The sequence below is a fragment of the Oncorhynchus clarkii genome, chromosome 12 (assembly GCF_045791955.1).
Source record: "Oncorhynchus clarkii lewisi isolate Uvic-CL-2024 chromosome 12, UVic_Ocla_1.0, whole genome shotgun sequence".
Lineage (NCBI taxonomy): Eukaryota > Metazoa > Chordata > Actinopteri > Salmoniformes > Salmonidae > Oncorhynchus > Oncorhynchus clarkii.
The window spans coordinates 11,474,296-11,492,997 of NC_092158.1; the positions used below are offsets into that span (position 1 = coordinate 11,474,296).

Here is an 18,702-nt window from a genome sequence, read left to right on the forward strand (position 1 = left end):
GGTTAGTAATGAGACTATACACAGGGGGTATCGGTTAGTAATGAGGCTATACACAGGGGGTACCGGTTAGTAATGAGGTTATATACAGGGGGTACCGGTTAGTAATGAGGTTATATACAGGGGGTACCGGTTAGTAATGAGGTTATATACAGGGGGTACCGGTTAGTAATGAGGTTATATACAGGGGGTACCGGTTAGTAATGAGGATATATACAGGGGGTACCGGTTAGTAATGAGGTTATAAACAGGGGGTACCGGTTAGTAATGAGGTTATATACAGGGGTACCGGTTAGTAATGAGGTTATATACAGGGGGTACCGGTTAGTAATGAGGTTATATACAGGGGGTACCGGTTAGTAATGAGGTTATACACAGGGGGTATTGGTTAGTAATGAGGTTATATACAGGGGGTACCGGTTAGTAATGAGGTTATACACAAGGGGTACCGGTTAGTAATGAGGTTATATACAGGGGGTACCGGTTAGTAATGAGGTTATACTAAGGGGGTACCGGTTAGTAATGAGGCTATATACAGGGGGTACCGGTTAGTAATGAGGTTATACACAGGGGGTACCGGTTAGTAATGAGGTTATACACAGGGGGTACCGGTTAGTAATGAGGTTATACACAGGGGGTACCGGTTAGTAATGAGGTTATATACAGGGGGTACCGGTTAGTAATGAGGTTATATACAGGGGGTACCGGTTAGTAATGAGACTATACACAGGTTAGTAATGAGGCTATATACAGGGGGTACCGGTTAGTAATGAGACTATACACAGGTTAGTAATGAGGCTATATACAGGGGGTACCGGTTAGTAATGAGACTATACACAGGTTAGTAATGAGGCTATATACAGGGGGTACCGGTTAGTAATGAGACTATACACAGGGGGTACCGGTTAGTAATGAGACTATACACAGGGGGTACCGGTTAGTAATGAGGTTATATACAGGGGGTACCGGTTAGTAATGAGACTATACACAGGGGGTACCGGTTAGTAATGAGACTATACACAGGGGGTACCGGTTAGTAATGAGGTTATATACAGGGGGTACCGGTTAGTAATGGGATTATACACAGAGGGCACCGGTTAGTAATGAGGTTATATACAGGGGGTACCGGTTAGTAATGAGGTTATACACAGGGGGTACCGGTTAGTAATGAGGTTATACACAGGGGGTACCGGTTAGTAATGAGGTTATATACAGGGGGTACCGGTTAGTAATGAGGTTATACACAGGGGGTACCGGTTAGTAATGAGGTTATATACAGGGGGTACCGGTTAGTAATGAGGTTATATACAGGGGGTACCGGTTAGTAATGAGGTTATATACAGGGGGTACCGGTTAGTAATGAAGTTATATACAGGGGGTACCGGTTAGTAATGAGGTTATATACAGGGGGTACCGGTTAGTAATGAGGTTATACACAGGTTAGTAATGAGGTTATATACAGGGGGTACCGGTTAGTAATGAGACTATACACAGGTTAGTAATGAGGCTATATACAGGGGGTACCGGTTAGTAATGAGACTATACACAGGTTAGTAATGAGGCTATATACAGGGGGTACTGGTTAGTAATGAGGTTATACACAGGGGGTACCGGTTAGTAATGAGGTTATATACAGGGGGTACCGGTTAGTAATGAGGTTATACACAGGGGGTACCGGTTAGTAATGAGGTTATATACAGGGGGTACCGGTTAGTAATGAGACTATACACAGGTTAGTAATGAGGCTATATACAGGGGGTACCGGTTAGTAATGAGACTATACACAGGTTAGTAATGAGGCTATATACAGGGGGTACCGGTTAGTAATGAGACTATACACAGGGGGTACCGGTTAGTAATGAGACTATACACAGGGGGTACCGGTTAGTAATGAGGTTATATACAGGGGGTACCGGTTAGTAATGAGACTATACACAGGGGGTACCGGTTAGTAATGAGACTATACACAGGGGGTACCGGTTAGTAATGAGGTTATATACAGGGGGTACCGGTTAGTAATGAGGTTATATACAGGGGGTACCGGTTAGTAATGAGACTATACACAGGTTAGTAATGAGGCTATATACAGGGGGTACCGGTTAGTAATGAGACTATACACAGGGGGTACCGGTTAGTAATGAGACTATACACAGGGGGTACCGGTTAGTAATGAGGTTATATACAGGGGGTACCGGTTAGTAATGAGACTATACACAGGGGGTACCGGTTAGTAATGAGACTATACACAAGGGGTACCGGTTAGTAATGAGGTTATATACAGGGGGTACCGGTTAGTAATGAGATTATACACAGAGGGCACCGGTTAGTAATGAGGTTATATACAGGGGGTACCGGTTAGTAATGAGGTTATACACAGGGGGTACCGGTTAGTAATGAGGTTATACACAGGGGGTACCGGTTAGTAATGAGGTTATATACAGGGGGTACCGGTTAGTAATGAGGTTATACACAGGGGGTACCGGTTAGTAATGAGGTTATATACAGGGGGTACCGGTTAGTAATGAGGTTATATACAGGGGGTACCGGTTAGTAATGAGGTTATATACAGGGGGTACCGGTTAGTAATGAAGTTATATACAGGGGGTACCGGTTAGTAATGAGGTTATATACAGGGGGTACCGGTTAGTAATGAGGTTATACACAGGTTAGTAATGAGGTTATATACAGGGGGTACCGGTTAGTAATGAGACTATACACAGGTTAGTAATGAGGCTATATACAGGGGGTACCGGTTAGTAATGAGACTATACACAGGTTAGTAATGAGGCTATATACAGGGGGTACTGGTTAGTAATGAGGTTATACACAGGGGGTACCGGTTAGTAATGAGGTTATATACAGGGGGTACCGGTTAGTAATGAGGTTATACACAGGGGGTACCGGTTAGTAATGAGGTTATATACAGGGGGTACCGGTTAGTAATGAGACTATACACAGGTTAGTAATGAGGCTATATACAGGGGGTACCGGTTAGTAATGAGACTATACACAGGTTAGTAATGAGGCTATATACAGGGGGTACCGGTTAGTAATGAGACTATACACAGGGGGTACCGGTTAGTAATGAGACTATACACAGGGGGTACCGGTTAGTAATGAGGTTATATACAGGGGGTACCGGTTAGTAATGAGACTATACACAGGGGGTACCGGTTAGTAATGAGACTATACACAGGGGGTACCGGTTAGTAATGAGGTTATATACAGGGGGTACCGGTTAGTAATGAGATTATACACAGAGGGTACCGGTTAGTAATGAGGTTATATACAGGGGGTACCGGTTAGTAATGAGGTTATACACAGGGGGTACCGGTTAGTAATGAGGTTATACACAGGGGGTACCAGTTAGTAATGAGGTTATATACAGGGGGTACCGGTTAGTAATGAGGTTATACACAGGGGGTACCGGTTAGTAATGAGGTTATATACAGGGGGTACCGGTTAGTAATGAGGTTATATACAGGGGGTACCGGTTAGTAATGAGGTTATATACAGGGGGTACCGGTTAGTAATGAAGTTATATACAGGGGGTACCGGTTAGTAATGAGGTTATATACAGGGGGTACCGGTTAGTAATGAGGTTATACACAGGTTAGTAATGAGGTTATATACAGGGGGTACCGGTTAGTAATGAGACTATACACAGGTTAGTAATGAGGTTATATACAGGGGGTACCGTTTAGTTATGAGGTTATACACAGGGGGTACCGGTTAGTAATGAGACTATACACAGGTTAGTAATGAGGTTATATACAGGGGGTACCGGTTAGTAATGAGACTATACACAGGTTAGTAATGAGGCTATATACAGGGGGTACCGGTTAGTAATGAGACTATACACAGGTTAGTAATGAGGCTATATACAGGGGGTACTGGTTAGTAATGAGGTTATACACAGGGGGTACCGGTTAGTAATGAGGTTATATACAGGGGGTACCGGTTAGTAATGGGGTTATACACAGGGGGTACCGGTTAGTAATGAGGTTATATACAAGGGGTACCGGTTAGTAATGAGGTTATATACAGGGGGTACTGGTTAGTAATGAGGTTATACACAGGGGGTACCGGTTAGTAATGAGGTTATACACAGGGGGTACCGGTTAGTAATGAGGTTATATACAGGGGGTACCGGTTAGTAATGAGGCTATATACAGGGGGTACCGGTTAGTAATGAGACTATGCACAGGGGGCACCGGTTAGTAATGAGGTTATATACAGGGGGTACCGGTTAGTAATGAGGTTATATACAGGGGGGTACCGGTTAGTAATGAGGTTATATACAGGGGGTACCGGTTAGTAATGAGGTTATATACAGGGGGTACCGGTTAGTAATGAGGTTATATACAGGGGGTACCGGTTAGTAATGAGGTTATATACAGGGGGTACCGGTTAGTAATGAGGTTATACACAGGGGGTACCGGTTAGTAATGAGGTTATACACAGGGGGTACCGGTTAGTAATGAGGTTATATACAGGGGGTACCGGTTAGTAATGAGGTTATATACAGGGGGTACCGGTTAGTAATGAGGCTATACACAGGGGGTACCGGTTAGTAATGAGACTATACACAGGGGGTATCGGTTAGTAATGAGGCTATACACACGGGGTACCGGTTAGTAATGAGGTTATATACAGGGGGTACCGGTTAGTAATGAGGTTATATACAGGGGGTACCGGTTAGTAATGAGGTTATATACAGGGGGTACCGGTTAGTAATGAGGTTATATACAGGGGGTACCGGTTAGTAATGAGGTTATACACAGGGGGTACCGGTTAGTAATGAGGTTATATACAGGGGTACCGGTTAGTAATGAGGTTATATACAGGGGGTACCGGTTAGTAATGAGGTTATATACAGGGGGTACCGGTTAGTAATGAGGTTATACACAGGGGGTATTGGTTAGTAATGAGGTTATATACAGGGGGTACCGGTTAGTAATGAGGTTATACACAAGGGGTACCGGTTAGTAATGAGGTTATATACAGGGGGTACCGGTTAGTAATGAGGTTATACTAAGGGGGTACCGGTTAGTAATGAGGCTATATACAGGGGGTACCGGTTAGTAATGAGGTTATACACAGGGGGTACCGGTTAGTAATGAGGTTATACACAGGGGGTACCGGTTAGTAATGAGGTTATACACAGGGGGTACCGGTTAGTAATGAGGTTATATACAGGGGGTACCGGTTAGTAATGAGGTTATATACAGGGGGTACCGGTTAGTAATGAGACTATACACAGGTTAGTAATGAGGCTATATACAGGGGGTACCGGTTAGTAATGAGACTATACACAGGTTAGTAATGAGGCTATATACAGGGGGTACCGGTTAGTAATGAGACTATACACAGGGGGTACCGGTTAGTAATGAGACTATACACAGGGGGTACTGGTTAGTAATGAGGTTATATACAGGGGGTACCGGTTAGTAATGAGATTATACACAGAGGGCACCGGTTAGTAATGACGTTATATACAGGGGGTACCGGTTAGTAATGAGGTTATACACAGGGGGTACCGGTTAGTAATGAGGTTATACACAGGGGGTACCGGTTAGTAATGAGGTTATATACAGGGGGTACCGGTTAGTAATGAGGTTATACACAGGGGGTACCGGTTAGTAATGAGGTTATATACAGGGGGTACCGGTTAGTAATGAGGTTATATACAGGGGGTACCGGTTAGTAATGAGGTTATATACAGGGGGTACCGGTTAGTAATGAAGTTATATACAGGGGGTACCGGTTAGTAATGAGGTTATATACAGGGGGTACCGGTTAGTAATGAGGTTATACACAGGTTAGTAATGAGGTTATATACAGGGGGTACCGGTTAGTAATGAGACTATACACAGGTTAGTAATGAGGCTATATACAGGGGGTACCGGTTAGTAATGAGACTATACACAGGTTAGTATTGAGGCTATATACAGGGGGTACTGGTTAGTAATGAGGTTATACACAGGGGGTACCGGTTAGTAATGAGGTTATATACAGGGGGTACCGGTTAGTAATGAGGTTATACACAGGGGGTACCGGTTAGTAATGAGGTTATATACAGGGGGTACCGGTTAGTAATGAGACTATACACAGGTTAATAATGAGGCTATATACAGGGGGTACCGGTTAGTAATGAGACTATACACAGGTTAGTAATGAGGCTATATACAGGGGGTACCGGTTAGTAATGAGACTATACACAGGGGGTACCGGTTAGTAATGAGACTATACACAGGGGGTACCGGTTAGTAATGAGGTTATATACAGGGGGTACCGGTTAGTAATGAGACTATACATAGGGGGTACCGGTTAGTAATGAGACTATACACAGGGGGTACCGGTTAGTAATGAGGTTATATACAGGGGTTACCGGTTAGTAATGAGATTATACACAGAGGGTACCGGTTAGTAATGAGGTTATATACAGGGGGTACCGGTTAGTAATGAGGTTATACACAGGGGGTACCGGTTAGTAATGAGGTTATACACAGGGGGTACTGGTTAGTAATGAGGTTATATACAGGGGGTACCGGTTAGTAATGAGGTTATACACAGGGGGTACCGGTTAGTAATGAGGTTATATACAGGGGGTACCGGTTAGTAATGAGGTTATATACAGGGGGTACCGGTTAGTAATGAGGTTATATACAGGGGGTACCGGTTAGTAATGAAGTTATATACAGGGGGTACCGGTTAGTAATGAGGTTATATACAGGGGGTACCGGTTAGTAATGAGGTTATACACAGGTTAGTAATGAGGTTATATACAGGGGGTACCGGTTAGTAATGAGACTATACACAGGTTAGTAATGAGGTTATATACAGGGGGTACCGGTTAGTTATGAGGTTATACACAGGGGGTACCGGTTAGTAATGAGACTATACACAGGTTAGTAATGAGGTTATATACAGGGGGTACCGGTTAGTAATGAGACTATACACAGGTTAGTAATGAGGCTATATACAGGGGGTACCGGTTAGTAATGAGACTATACACAGGTTAGTAATGAGGCTATATACAGGGGGTACTGGTTAGTAATGAGGTTATACACAGGGGGTACCGGTTAGTAATGAGGTTATATACAGGGGGTACCGGTTAGTAATGGGGTTATACACAGGGGGTACCGGTTAGTAATGAGGTTATATACAGGGGGTACCGGTTAGTAATGAGGTTATATACAGGGGGTACCGGTTAGTAATGAGGTTATACACAGGGGGTACCGGTTAGTAATGAGGTTATACACAGGGGGTACCGGTTAGTAATGAGGTTATATACAGGGGGTACCGGTTAGTAATGAGGCTATATACAGGGGGTACCGGTTAGTAATGAGACTATGCACAGGGGGTACCGGTTAGTAATGAGGTTATATACAGGGGGTACCGGTTAGTAATGAGGTTATATACAGGGGGGTACCGGTTAGTAATGAGGTTATACACAGGGGGTACCGGTTAGTAATGAGACTATACACAGGTTAGTAATGAGGTTATATACAGGGGGTACCGGTTAGTAATGAGGTTATATACAGGGGGTACCGGTTAGTAATGAGGTTATATACAGGGGGGTACCGGTTAGTAATGAGGTTATACACAGGGGGTACCGGTTAGTAATGAGACTATACACAGGTTAGTAATGAGGTTATATACAGGGGGTACCGGTTAGTAATGAGGTTATATACAGGGGGTACCGGTTAGTAATGAGGTTATATACAGGGGGTACCGGTTAGTAATGAGGTTATATACAGGAGGTACCGGTTAGTAATGAGGTTATATACAGGGGGTACCGGTTAGTAATGAGGTTATATACAGGGGTTACCGGTTAGTACTGAGACTATACACAGGGGGTACCTGTTAGTAATGAGGTTATACACAGGGGGTACCGGTTAGTAATGAGGTTATACACAGGGGGTACCGGTTAGTAATGAGACTATACACAGGGGGTACCGGTTAGTAATGAGGTTATATACAGGGGGTACCGGTTAGTAATGAGGTTATACACAGGGGGTACCGGTTAGTAATGAGGTTATATACAGGGGGTACCGGTTAGTAATGAGGTTATATACAGGGGGTACCGGTTAGTAATGAGGTTATATACAGGGGGTACCGGTTAGTAATGAGGTTATACACAGGGGGTACCGGTTAGTAATGAGGTTATATACAGGGGGTACCGGTTGGTAATGAGGGTATACACAGGGGGTACCGGTTAGTAATGAGGTTATATACAGGGGGTACCGGTTAGTAATGAGGTTATATACAGGGGGTACCGGTTAGTAATGAGGTTATATACAGGGGGTACCGGTTAGTAATGAGGTTATATACAGGGGGTACCGGTTAGTAATGAGGTTATATACAGGGGGTACCGGTTAGTAATGAGGTTATATACAGGGGGTACCGGTTAGTACTGAGACTATACACAGGGGGTACCTGTTAGTAATGAGGTTATACACAGGGGGTACCGGTTAGTAATGAGGTTATACACAGGGGGTACCGGTTAGTAATGAGACTATACACAGGGGGTACCGGTTAGTAATGAGGTTATATACAGGGGGTACCGGTTAGTAATGAGGTTATACACAGGGGGTACCGGTTAGTAATGAGGTTATACACAGGGGGTACCGGTTAGTAATGAGGTTATACACAGGGGGTACCGGTTAGTAATGAGGTTATATACAGGGGGTACCGGTTAGTAATGAGGTTATATACAGGGGGTACCGGTTAGTAATGAGGTTATATACAGGGGGTACCGGTTAGTAATGAGGTTATATACAGGGGGTACCGGTTAGTAATGAGGTTATATACAGGGGGTACCGGTTAGTAATGAGGTTATACACAGGTTAGTAATGAGGTTATATACAGGGGGTACCGGTTAGTAATGAGACTATACACAGGTTAGTAATGAGGTTATATACAGGGGGTACTGGTTAGTAATGAGGTTTTACACAGGGGGTACCGGTTAGTAATGAGACTATACACAGGTTAGTAATGAGGTTATATACAGGGGGTACCGGTTAGTAATGAGACTATACACAGGTTAGTAATGAGGCAATATACAGGGGGTACCGGTTAGTAATGAGACTATACACAGGTTAGTAATGAGGCTATATACAGGGGGTACCGGTTAGTAATGAGACTATACACAGGGGGTACCGGTTAGTAATGAGACTATACACAGGGGGTACCGGTTAGTAATGAGGTTATATACAGGGGGTACCGGTTAGTAATGAGACTATACACAGGGGGTACCGGTTAGTAATGAGACTATACACAGGGGGTACCGGTTAGTAATGAGGTTATATACAGGGGGTACCGGTTAGTAATGAGATTATACACAGGGGGTACCGGTTAGTAATGAGGTTATATACAGGGGGTACCGGTTAGTAATGAGGTTATACACAGGGGGTACCGGTTAGTAATGAGGTTATACACAGGGGGTACCAGTTAGTAATGAGGTTATATACAGGGGGTACCAGTTAGTAATGAGGTTATACACAGGGGGTACCGGTTAGTAATGAGGTTATATACAGGGGGTACCGGTTAGTAATGAGGTTATATACAGGGGGTACCGGTTAGTAATGAGGTTATATACAGGGGGTACCGGTTAGTAATGAGGTTATATACAGGGGGTACCGGTTAGTAATGAGGTTATATACAGGGGGTACCGGTTAGTAATGAGGTTATACACAGGTTAGTAATGAGGTTATATACAGGGGGTACCGATTAGTAATGAGACTATACACAGGTTAGTAATGAGGTTATATACAGGGGGTACCGGTTAGTAATGAGGTTATACACAGGGGGTACCGGTTAGTAATGAGACTATACACAGGGGGTACCGGTTAGTAATGAGGTTATATACAGGGGGTACCGGTTAGTAATGAGGTTATATACAGGGGGTACCGGTTAGTAATGAGGTTATACACAGGGGTTACCGGTTAGTAATGAGGTTATATACAGGGGGTACCGGTTAGTAATGAGGTTATACACAGGGGGTACCGGTTAGTAATGAGGTTATATACAGGGGGTACCAGTTAGTAATGAGGTTATATACAGGGGGTACCGGTTAGTAATGAGGTTATATACAGGGGGTACTGGTTAGTAATGAGGTTATATACAGGGGGTACCGGTTAGTAATGAGGTTATATACAGGGGGTACCGGTTAGTAATGAGGTTATACACAGGTTAGTAATGAGGTTATATACAGGGGGTACCGGTTAGTAATGAGACTATACACAGGTTAGTAATGAGGTTATATACAGGGGGTACCGGTTAGTAATGAGGTTATACACAGGGGGTACCGGTTAGTAATGAGACTATACACAGGTTAGTAATGAGGTTATATACAGGGGGTACCGGTTAGTAATGAGACTATACACAGGTTAGTAATGAGGCTATATACAGGGGGTACCGGTTAGTAATGAGACTATACACAGGTTAGTAATGAGGCTATATACAGGGGGTACCGGTTAGTAATGAGACTATACACAGGGGGTACCGGTTAGTAATGAGACTATACACAGGGGGTACCGGTTAGTAATGAGGTTATATACAGGGGGTACCGGTTAGTAATGAGGTTATACACAGGGGGTACCGGTTAGTAATGAGGTTATATACAGGGGGTACCGGTTAGTAATGAGGTTATATACAGGGGGTACCGGTTAGTAATGAGGTTATATACAGGGGGTACCGGTTAGTAATGAGGTTATATACAGGGGGTACCGGTTAGTAATGAGGTTATATACAGGGGGTACCGGTTAGTAATGAGGTTATACACAGGTTAGTAATGAGGTTATATACAGGGGGTACCGGTTAGTAATGAGACTATACACAGGTTAGTAATGAGGTTATATACAGGGGGTACCGGTTAGTAATGAGGTTATACACAGGGGGTACCGGTTAGTAATGAGGTTATATACAGGGGGTACCGGTTGGTAATGAGGCTATACACAGGGGGTACCGGTTAGTAATGAGGTTATATACAGGGGGTACCGGTTAGTAATGAGGTTATACACAGGGGTACCGGTTAGTAATGAGGTTATACACAGGGGGTACCGGTTAGTAATGAGGTTATACACAGGGGGTACCGGTTAGTAATGAGGTTATACACAGGGGGTACCGGTTAGTAATGAGGTTATACACAGGGGGTACCGGTTAGTAATGAGGTTATATACAGGGGGTACCGGTTAGTAATGAGGCTATATACAGGGGGTACCGGTTAGTAATGAGACTATACACAGGGGGTACCGGTTAGTAATGAGGTTATATACAGGGGGTACCGGTTAGTAATGAGGTTATACACAGGGGGTACCGGTTAGTAATGAGGTTATATACAGGGGGTACCGGTTAGTAATGAGGTTATACACAGGGGGTACCGGTTAGTAATGAGACTATACACAGGGGGTACCTGTTAGTAATGAGACTATTCACAGGGGGTACCGGTTAGTAATGAGACTATACACAGGTTAGTAATGAGGCTATATACAGGGGGTACTGGTTAGTAATGAGGTTATACACAGGGGGTACCGGTTAGTAATGAGGTTATATACAGGGGGTACCGGTTAGTAATGAGGTTATACACAGGGGGTACCGGTTAGTAATGAGGTTATATACAGGGGGTACCGGTTAGTAATGAGGTTATACACAGGGGGTACCGGTTAGTAATGAGGTTATATACAGGGGGTACCGGTTAGTAATGAGGCTATACACAGGGGGTACCGGTTAGTAATGAGGTTATATACAGGGGGTACCGCTTAGTAATGAGGTTATACACAGGGGGTACCGGTTAGTAATGAGGCTAAATACAGGGGGTACCGGTTAGTAATGAGACTATACACAGGGGGTACCGGTTAGTAATGAGGTTATATACAGGGGGTACCGGTTAGTAATGAGGTTATACACAGGGGGTACCGGTTAGTAATGAGGTTATATACAGGGGGTACCGGTTAGTAATGAGGTTATATACAGGGGGTACCGGTTAGTAATGAGGTTATATACAGGGGGTACCGGTTAGTAATGAGGTTATATACAGGGGGTACCGGTTAGTAATGAGGTTATACACAGGGGGTACCGGTTAGTAATGAGGTTATACACAGGGGGTACCGGTTAGTAATGAGGTTATATACAGGGGGTACCGGTTAGTAATGAGGTTATATACAGGGGGTACCGGTTAGTAATGAGACTATACACAGGGGGTACCGGTTAGTAATGAGGTTATACACAGGGTACCGGTTAGTAATGAGACTATACACAGGTTAGTAATGAGGTTATATACTAGGGGTACCGGTTAGTAATGAGGTTATATACAGGGGGTACCGGTTAGTAATGAGGTTATACACAGGGGGTACCGGTTAGTAATGAGACTATATACAGGGGGTACCGGTTAGTAATGAGGTTATATACAGGGGGTACCGGTTAGTAATGAGGTTATACACAGGGGGTACCGGTTAGTAATGAGGTTATACACAGGGGGTACCGGTTAGTAATGAGACTATACACAGGGGGTACCGGTTAGTAATGAGACTATACACAGGGGGTACCGGTTAGTAATGAGACTATACACAGGTTAGTAATGAGGCTATATACAGGGGGTACCGGTTAGTAATGAGGTTATAACACAGGGGGTACCGGTTAGTAATGAGGTTATATACAGGGGGTACCGGTTAGTAATGAGATTATATACAGGGGGTACCGGTTAGTAATGAGGTTATATACAGGGGGTACCGGTTAGTAATGAGGTTATATACAGGGGGTACCGGTTAGTAATGAGGTTATATACAGGGGGTACCGGTTAGTAATGAGGTTATACACAATGGGTACCGGTTAGTAATGAGGTTATACACAGGGGGTTGCGGTTAGTAATGAGACTATACACAGGGGGTACCGGTTAGTAATGAGGTTATACACAGGGGGTACCGGTTAGTAATGAGACTATATACAGGTTAGTAATGAGGTTATATACAGGGGGTACCGGTTAGTAATGAGGTTATATACAGGGGGTACCGGTACTGAGTCAGTGTGCAGGGTAGGTTGAGGTCATTTGTTCATGTAGGTTGGGGTGAGGTGACTAGGCATAGATACTAAACTGCGAGTAGCAGCAGTGTACGAAACAAATGGAGTGGGGGGGGGGGGGGGGGGGGGTGTGTCAATGTAAATAGTCCGGTGGTCATTTGATGAATTGTTCAGCACCCTGAGTAGTTGTTGTCAGACAGGAAATGGAACAACACAACCGCAGGGACCACACAGTTTTACCAAAAATAACTACATTGGCAGCAGCTTAGCCTCTCGGTTTTAATTCAATTAATTTACAGCCACGTCTTCTTTCAGAATCAGCCAGCTGTTATTTTTTTCACTGGTGACGTCTTCTGGCCCTCAAACAGCGTGTGTTCAGAGAACATGTGGTTTGTTCTGATACTCTCTCTATATATATATATATATGTCTGTGTGTGTCAGTATTGTTTTATGAATCCTGGGTGTTTTTAGCCACATGTTTAATTAGCTCAGTTTCTCTATTCTCTAGACACATGAAGGGAATGTTACCTTTCTGAGGTTGCTTTCCAAATGGCACCCTATTCCCTATAATATAGTGCACTGCTGTTGATGAGAGCCCTATGGGCCCTGGTCAAAACAGTTCACTATATAGGGAATAGGGTGCCATTTGGGAATGCCGCCTGATATTCAGATTTGGGGACCTAGGGGCCTGTTTGTGACACATTCTGTCATCACAAATACATGTTACCGCATCCCAAAGCCCCCCCTTTTGGGATGCAGTAACAGCATGCAGTTAGGCTTAAATATATTGTGTAACCTGATAGCTAGGTACAGTGGGGCAAAAAAGTATTTAGTCAGCCACCAATTGTGCAAGTTCTCCCACTTAAAAAGATGAGAGTCCTGTAATTTTCATCATAGGTACACTTCAACTATGACAGACAAAATGAGAAAAAAAATCCAGAAAATCACATTGTAGGATTTTTAATGAATTTATTTGCAAATTATGGTGGAAAACAAGTATTTGGTCAATAACAAAAGTTTATCTCAATACTTTGTTAAATACCCTTTGTTGGCAATGACAGAGGTCAAACGTTTTCTGTAAGTCTTCACAAGGTTTTCACACACAGTTGCTGGTATTTTGGCCTCCATGCAGATCTCCTCTAGAGCAGTGCTGTTTTGGGGCTGTTGCTGGGCAACACGGACTTTCAACTCCCTCCAAAGATGTTCTATGGGGTTGAGATCTGGAGACAGGCTAGGCCACTCCAGGTCCTTGAAATGCTTCTTACGAAGCCACTCCTTCGTTGCCCGGGTGGTGTGTTTGGGATCATTGTCATGCTGAAAGACCCAGCCACGTTTCATCTTCAATGCCCTTGCTGATGGAAGGAGTTTTTCACTCAAAATCTCACGATACATGGCCCCATTCATTCTTTCCTTTACACGGATCAGTCGTCCTGGTCCCTTTGCAGAAAAACAGCCCCAAAGCATGATGTTTCCACCCCCATGCTTCACAGTAGGTATGGTGTTCTTTGGATGCAACTCAGCATTCTTTGTCCTCCAAACACGACGAGTTGAGTTTTTACCAAAAAGTTATATTTTGGTTTCATCTGACCATATGACATTCTCCCAATCTTCTTCTGGATCATCCAAATGCTCTCTAGCAAACTTCAGACGGGCCTGGACATGTACTGGTTTAAGCAGGGGGACACGTCTGGCACTGCAGGATTTGAGTCCCTGGCGGCGTAGTGTGTAGGATGGTAGGCTTTGTTACTTTGGTCCCAGCTCTCTGCAGGTCATTCACTAGATCCCCCCCCCCCGTGTGGTTCTGGGATTTTTGCTCACCGTTCTTGTGATCATTTTGACCCCACGGGGTGAGATCTTGCGTGGAGCCCCAGATCGAGGGAGATTATCAGTGGTCTTGTATGTCTTCCATTTCCTAATAATTGCTCCCACAGTTGATTTCTTCAAACCAAGCTGCTTACCTATTGCAGATTCAGTCTTCCCAGCCTGGTGCAGGTCTACAATTTTGTTTCTGGTGTCCTTTGACGGCTCTTTGGTCTTGGCCATAGTGGAGTTTGGAGTGTGACTGTTTGAGGTTGTGGACAGGTGTCTTTTATACTGATAACAAGTTCAAACAGGTGCCATTAATACAGGTAATGAGTGGAGGACAGAGGAGCCTCTTAAAGAAGAAGTTACAGGTCTGTGAGAGCCAGAAATCTTGCTTGTTTGTAGGTGACCAAATACTTATTTTCCACCATAATTTGCAAATAAATTCATTAAAAATCCTACAATGTGATTTACTGGATTTTTTTTCTTCTCATTTTGTCTGTCATAGTTGAAGTGTACCTATGATGAAAATTACAGGCCTCTCTCATCTTTTTAAGTGGGAGAACTTGCACAATTGGTGGCTGACTAAATACTTACTTGCCCCACTGTACATGCATACATACATACATACATACATGCATACTAATACATTTTTTGGGGATTTGTGTGTATTGCTAGGTATTACTGCGTTTTTAGAGCTAGAGAAACAAGCATATTTTTGCACCTGCGGTAGCATCTGCCAATATGTGTTTCGACCGATTTTTGATTTGTTTATGTCATCTTCTTGTCCAATGTTGTGTTTGTAGGGGGGCGACATGGGACCTCCAGCCTGAGAAGCTAGACTTCAGTCAGTTCCACAGGAAACCCTTCAGAGGAACACCAAAGCATCTACCACACATCGACAGAGAGGGGTGAGTGCATCTAGTGGTTCAATTAAATAAATACCAAGTTACTGAGAAAGGACGCGTGTCCAGCGACTCCTTGACTTGAGCATAGAGAAACATTGTCCCAGTTCTCTCCCTAACCCTTCTACCTGGCCCTAACCCTTCTACCTGGCCCTAACCCTTCTACCTGGCCCTAACCCTGCTACCTGGCCCTAACCCTGCTACCTGGCCCTAACCCTGCTACCTGGCCCTAACCCTGCTACCTGGCCCTAACCCTGCTACCTGGCCCTAACCCTGCTACCTGGCCCTAACCCTGCTACCTGGCCCTAACCCTGCTACCTGGCCCTAACCCTTCTACCTGGCCCTAACCCTGCTACCTGGCCCTAACCCTGCTACCTGGCCCTAACCCTGCTACCTGGCCCTAACCCTGCTACCTGGCCCTAACCCTGCTACCTGGCCCTAACCCTGCTACCTGGCCCTAACCCTGCTACCTGGCCCTAACCCTGCTATCTGGCCCTAACCCTGCTACCTGGCCCTAACCCTGCTACCTGGCCCTAACCCTTCTACCTGGCCCTAACCCTTCTACCTGGCCCTAACCCTTCTACCTGGCCCTAACCCTGCTACCTGGCCCTAACCCTTCTACCTGGCCCTAACCCTGCTATCTGGCCCTAACCCTGCTACCTGGCCCTAACCCTGCTACCTGGCCCTAACCCTTCTACCTGGCCCTAACCCTTCTACCTGGCCCTAACCCTTCTACCTGGCCCTAACCCTTCTACCTGGCCCTAACCCTTCTACCTGGCCCTAACCCTTCTACCTTAGCCCTAACCCTTCTACCTGGCCTTAACCCTTCTACCTGGCCCTAACCCTTCTACCTGGCCCTAACCCTGCTACCTGGCCCTAACCCTGCTACCTGGCCCTAACCCTGCTACCTGGCCCTAACCCTGCTACCTGGCCCTAACCCTGCTACCTGGCCCTAACCCTGCTACCTGGCCCTAACCCTGCTACCTGGCCCTAACCTGGCCCTAACCCTTCTACCTGGCCCTAACCCTTCTACCTGGCCCTAACCCTTCTACCTGGCCCTAACCCTGCTACCTGGCCCTAACCCTGCTACCTGGCCCTAACCCTGCTACCTGGCCCTAACCCTGCTACCTGGCCCTAACCCTTCTACCTGGCCCTAACCCTTCTACCTGGCCCTAACCCTGCTACCTGGCCCTAACCCTTCCATGTTGTTCAATGTTTCCACTTTGCAGATCTGAAGGCCTATACATCCCTCCCATTAATCCTCTCCTATGGGATAGACATGAAAATGATGCTGGTCCATTCCATTACTACTTGGTGTCTGTAGCCTCTGCTACACTCATACTGACCCCTAGGCCTCAGTCTCACTACTGGGTTATCATCACATAAACTCAATCTCAAATGGTCTTTCCACCGTTCCTCACAACCTCTCCTCACCTCCTGCTCACCATATTGGAGGAGAAGGTCCAAGGTCCCTCCCCTCTAACCTTCTTCTCCAATGAGTTTTGAGAAGGCGAGGAGAGAAAATGTCAGGAATAGAAGAGAAATTGTCCCCTGTATAAGCCAATCAGAGCCCACCTATCCCGCCACTCATCCCTTATCTCTCGATCTCTCAGGATGATGAAAGGCAAGTTTGAAGATGATGATGACGATGATGGCATCGACCTGAATGACATGGAGAAGTTCCTGCCAGGCCTTACTGTGAGTTAACCTCTTTCTTTGTCTCGGTCCTCTATCTGCTTTCTAACAAGACCACATACCTACTAATGGTAGGGAGCTCCATCTGGTGGCTGAAAGATGGAACTTCATACTAATAATTGTAAGGAATAGTCTTGTCCTTTATGTGAGTGAACTCTGACATCTAGTGTTGAAACGTTGTCCATTCACCTCTGACCATGTTAAAGGGCCAATACTGGCGCCCAGTGGTCGTTTTAAGGTACTTTTCCTTGAGTTCCATAATTTCTCATAAAACACTAGATAAGGTCTTGCTCAGACTAAATCTTTGCTGGTTTTCTCTCCCTTGAAAATCCTAAATAAATAACTTTTCTCTGTATTACAAATATATATATTTCGCTCTGTTCTCTAGCAAGATTTTTCTTTTTTCCGGGCTCCCAAGTGGCGCAGCATCTCAGTGCAAGAGGCGTCACTACAGTCCTTGGTTCGAATCCAGGCTCTATCACATCCGGCCGTGATTGGGAGTCCCATAGGGAGGCTCACAATTGGCCCAGCGTCGTCCTAGTTTGGCCGGGGTAGGCCGTCATTGTAAATAAGAATTTGTTCTAAACTGACTTGCCTAGTTAAAGGTTAAATTTAATAAAAATTGAAAAATGTCTCTGGCTGTAAAACCAACCAATGTCCCCCCAAAAAATTATATGTAGAACTTTGGAATTCAATTCTAAGAAGATTTATTCATCCCAGAGGGGAAATGATTCCTAGCAGGTCAGGAATAGGATACAGATCCAGCTAGGGTGGGTCTGTCTCGCATGTCTACAGGACTACGTCACTGTGTGCCAGTGTTACCGTCTGGGTTTGTCTGGTCTGCTGACGGGCAGGATGTTGGCACTGGAGGGTCTGGAGGGCAGGAGAGACACACACATACCCCCACCCCCACATGTCTGGTCTCATGTCCAGACTGGCCACCAGGGAGTCTCCCCCCCTGCCCACGTCATCGCTCTGCCTGCCAGTCAGCCAGCCATGACCCCACGCCAGGCCCAGCCAGTCTCCAGTTCATTGTTTCATTGTGCTCACCACGCCATCTCCTTTGACTGACTGCTTTGTAAATAACTCAGACACACCACAACGCACGGGAAGGAACTGACTGTGAGGACGCGGATGACCCTGAAAGTAAAACTCAAAGTTGAAAATAGACCAAAGAAAGTACCTCCTCAAGATGACTGAAATACTAGTGTTTATAATCATGTTTCCTTTACAGTGCCTGATAATATATATCTCTTGAGACCTGGGAATGCCTGTCCTG

At 45.1% G+C, this 18,702-nt stretch overlaps 1 protein-coding gene across 1 annotated transcript in view; it reads left to right on the forward strand.

Moving 5' to 3' along the window:
• Nucleotides 1–18,702, forward strand: part of LOC139422708 (CBP80/20-dependent translation initiation factor) — a 178,843-nt gene that overhangs the window by 59,294 nt on the left and 100,847 nt on the right. Inside the window, exons 6-7 of the mRNA XM_071173983.1 lie at nt 15,630–15,734; nt 17,342–17,426. Coding sequence (XP_071030084.1) covers nt 15,630–15,734; nt 17,342–17,426 — 190 coding nt within the window. The remainder of the gene's footprint in view (nt 1–15,629; nt 15,735–17,341; nt 17,427–18,702) is intronic.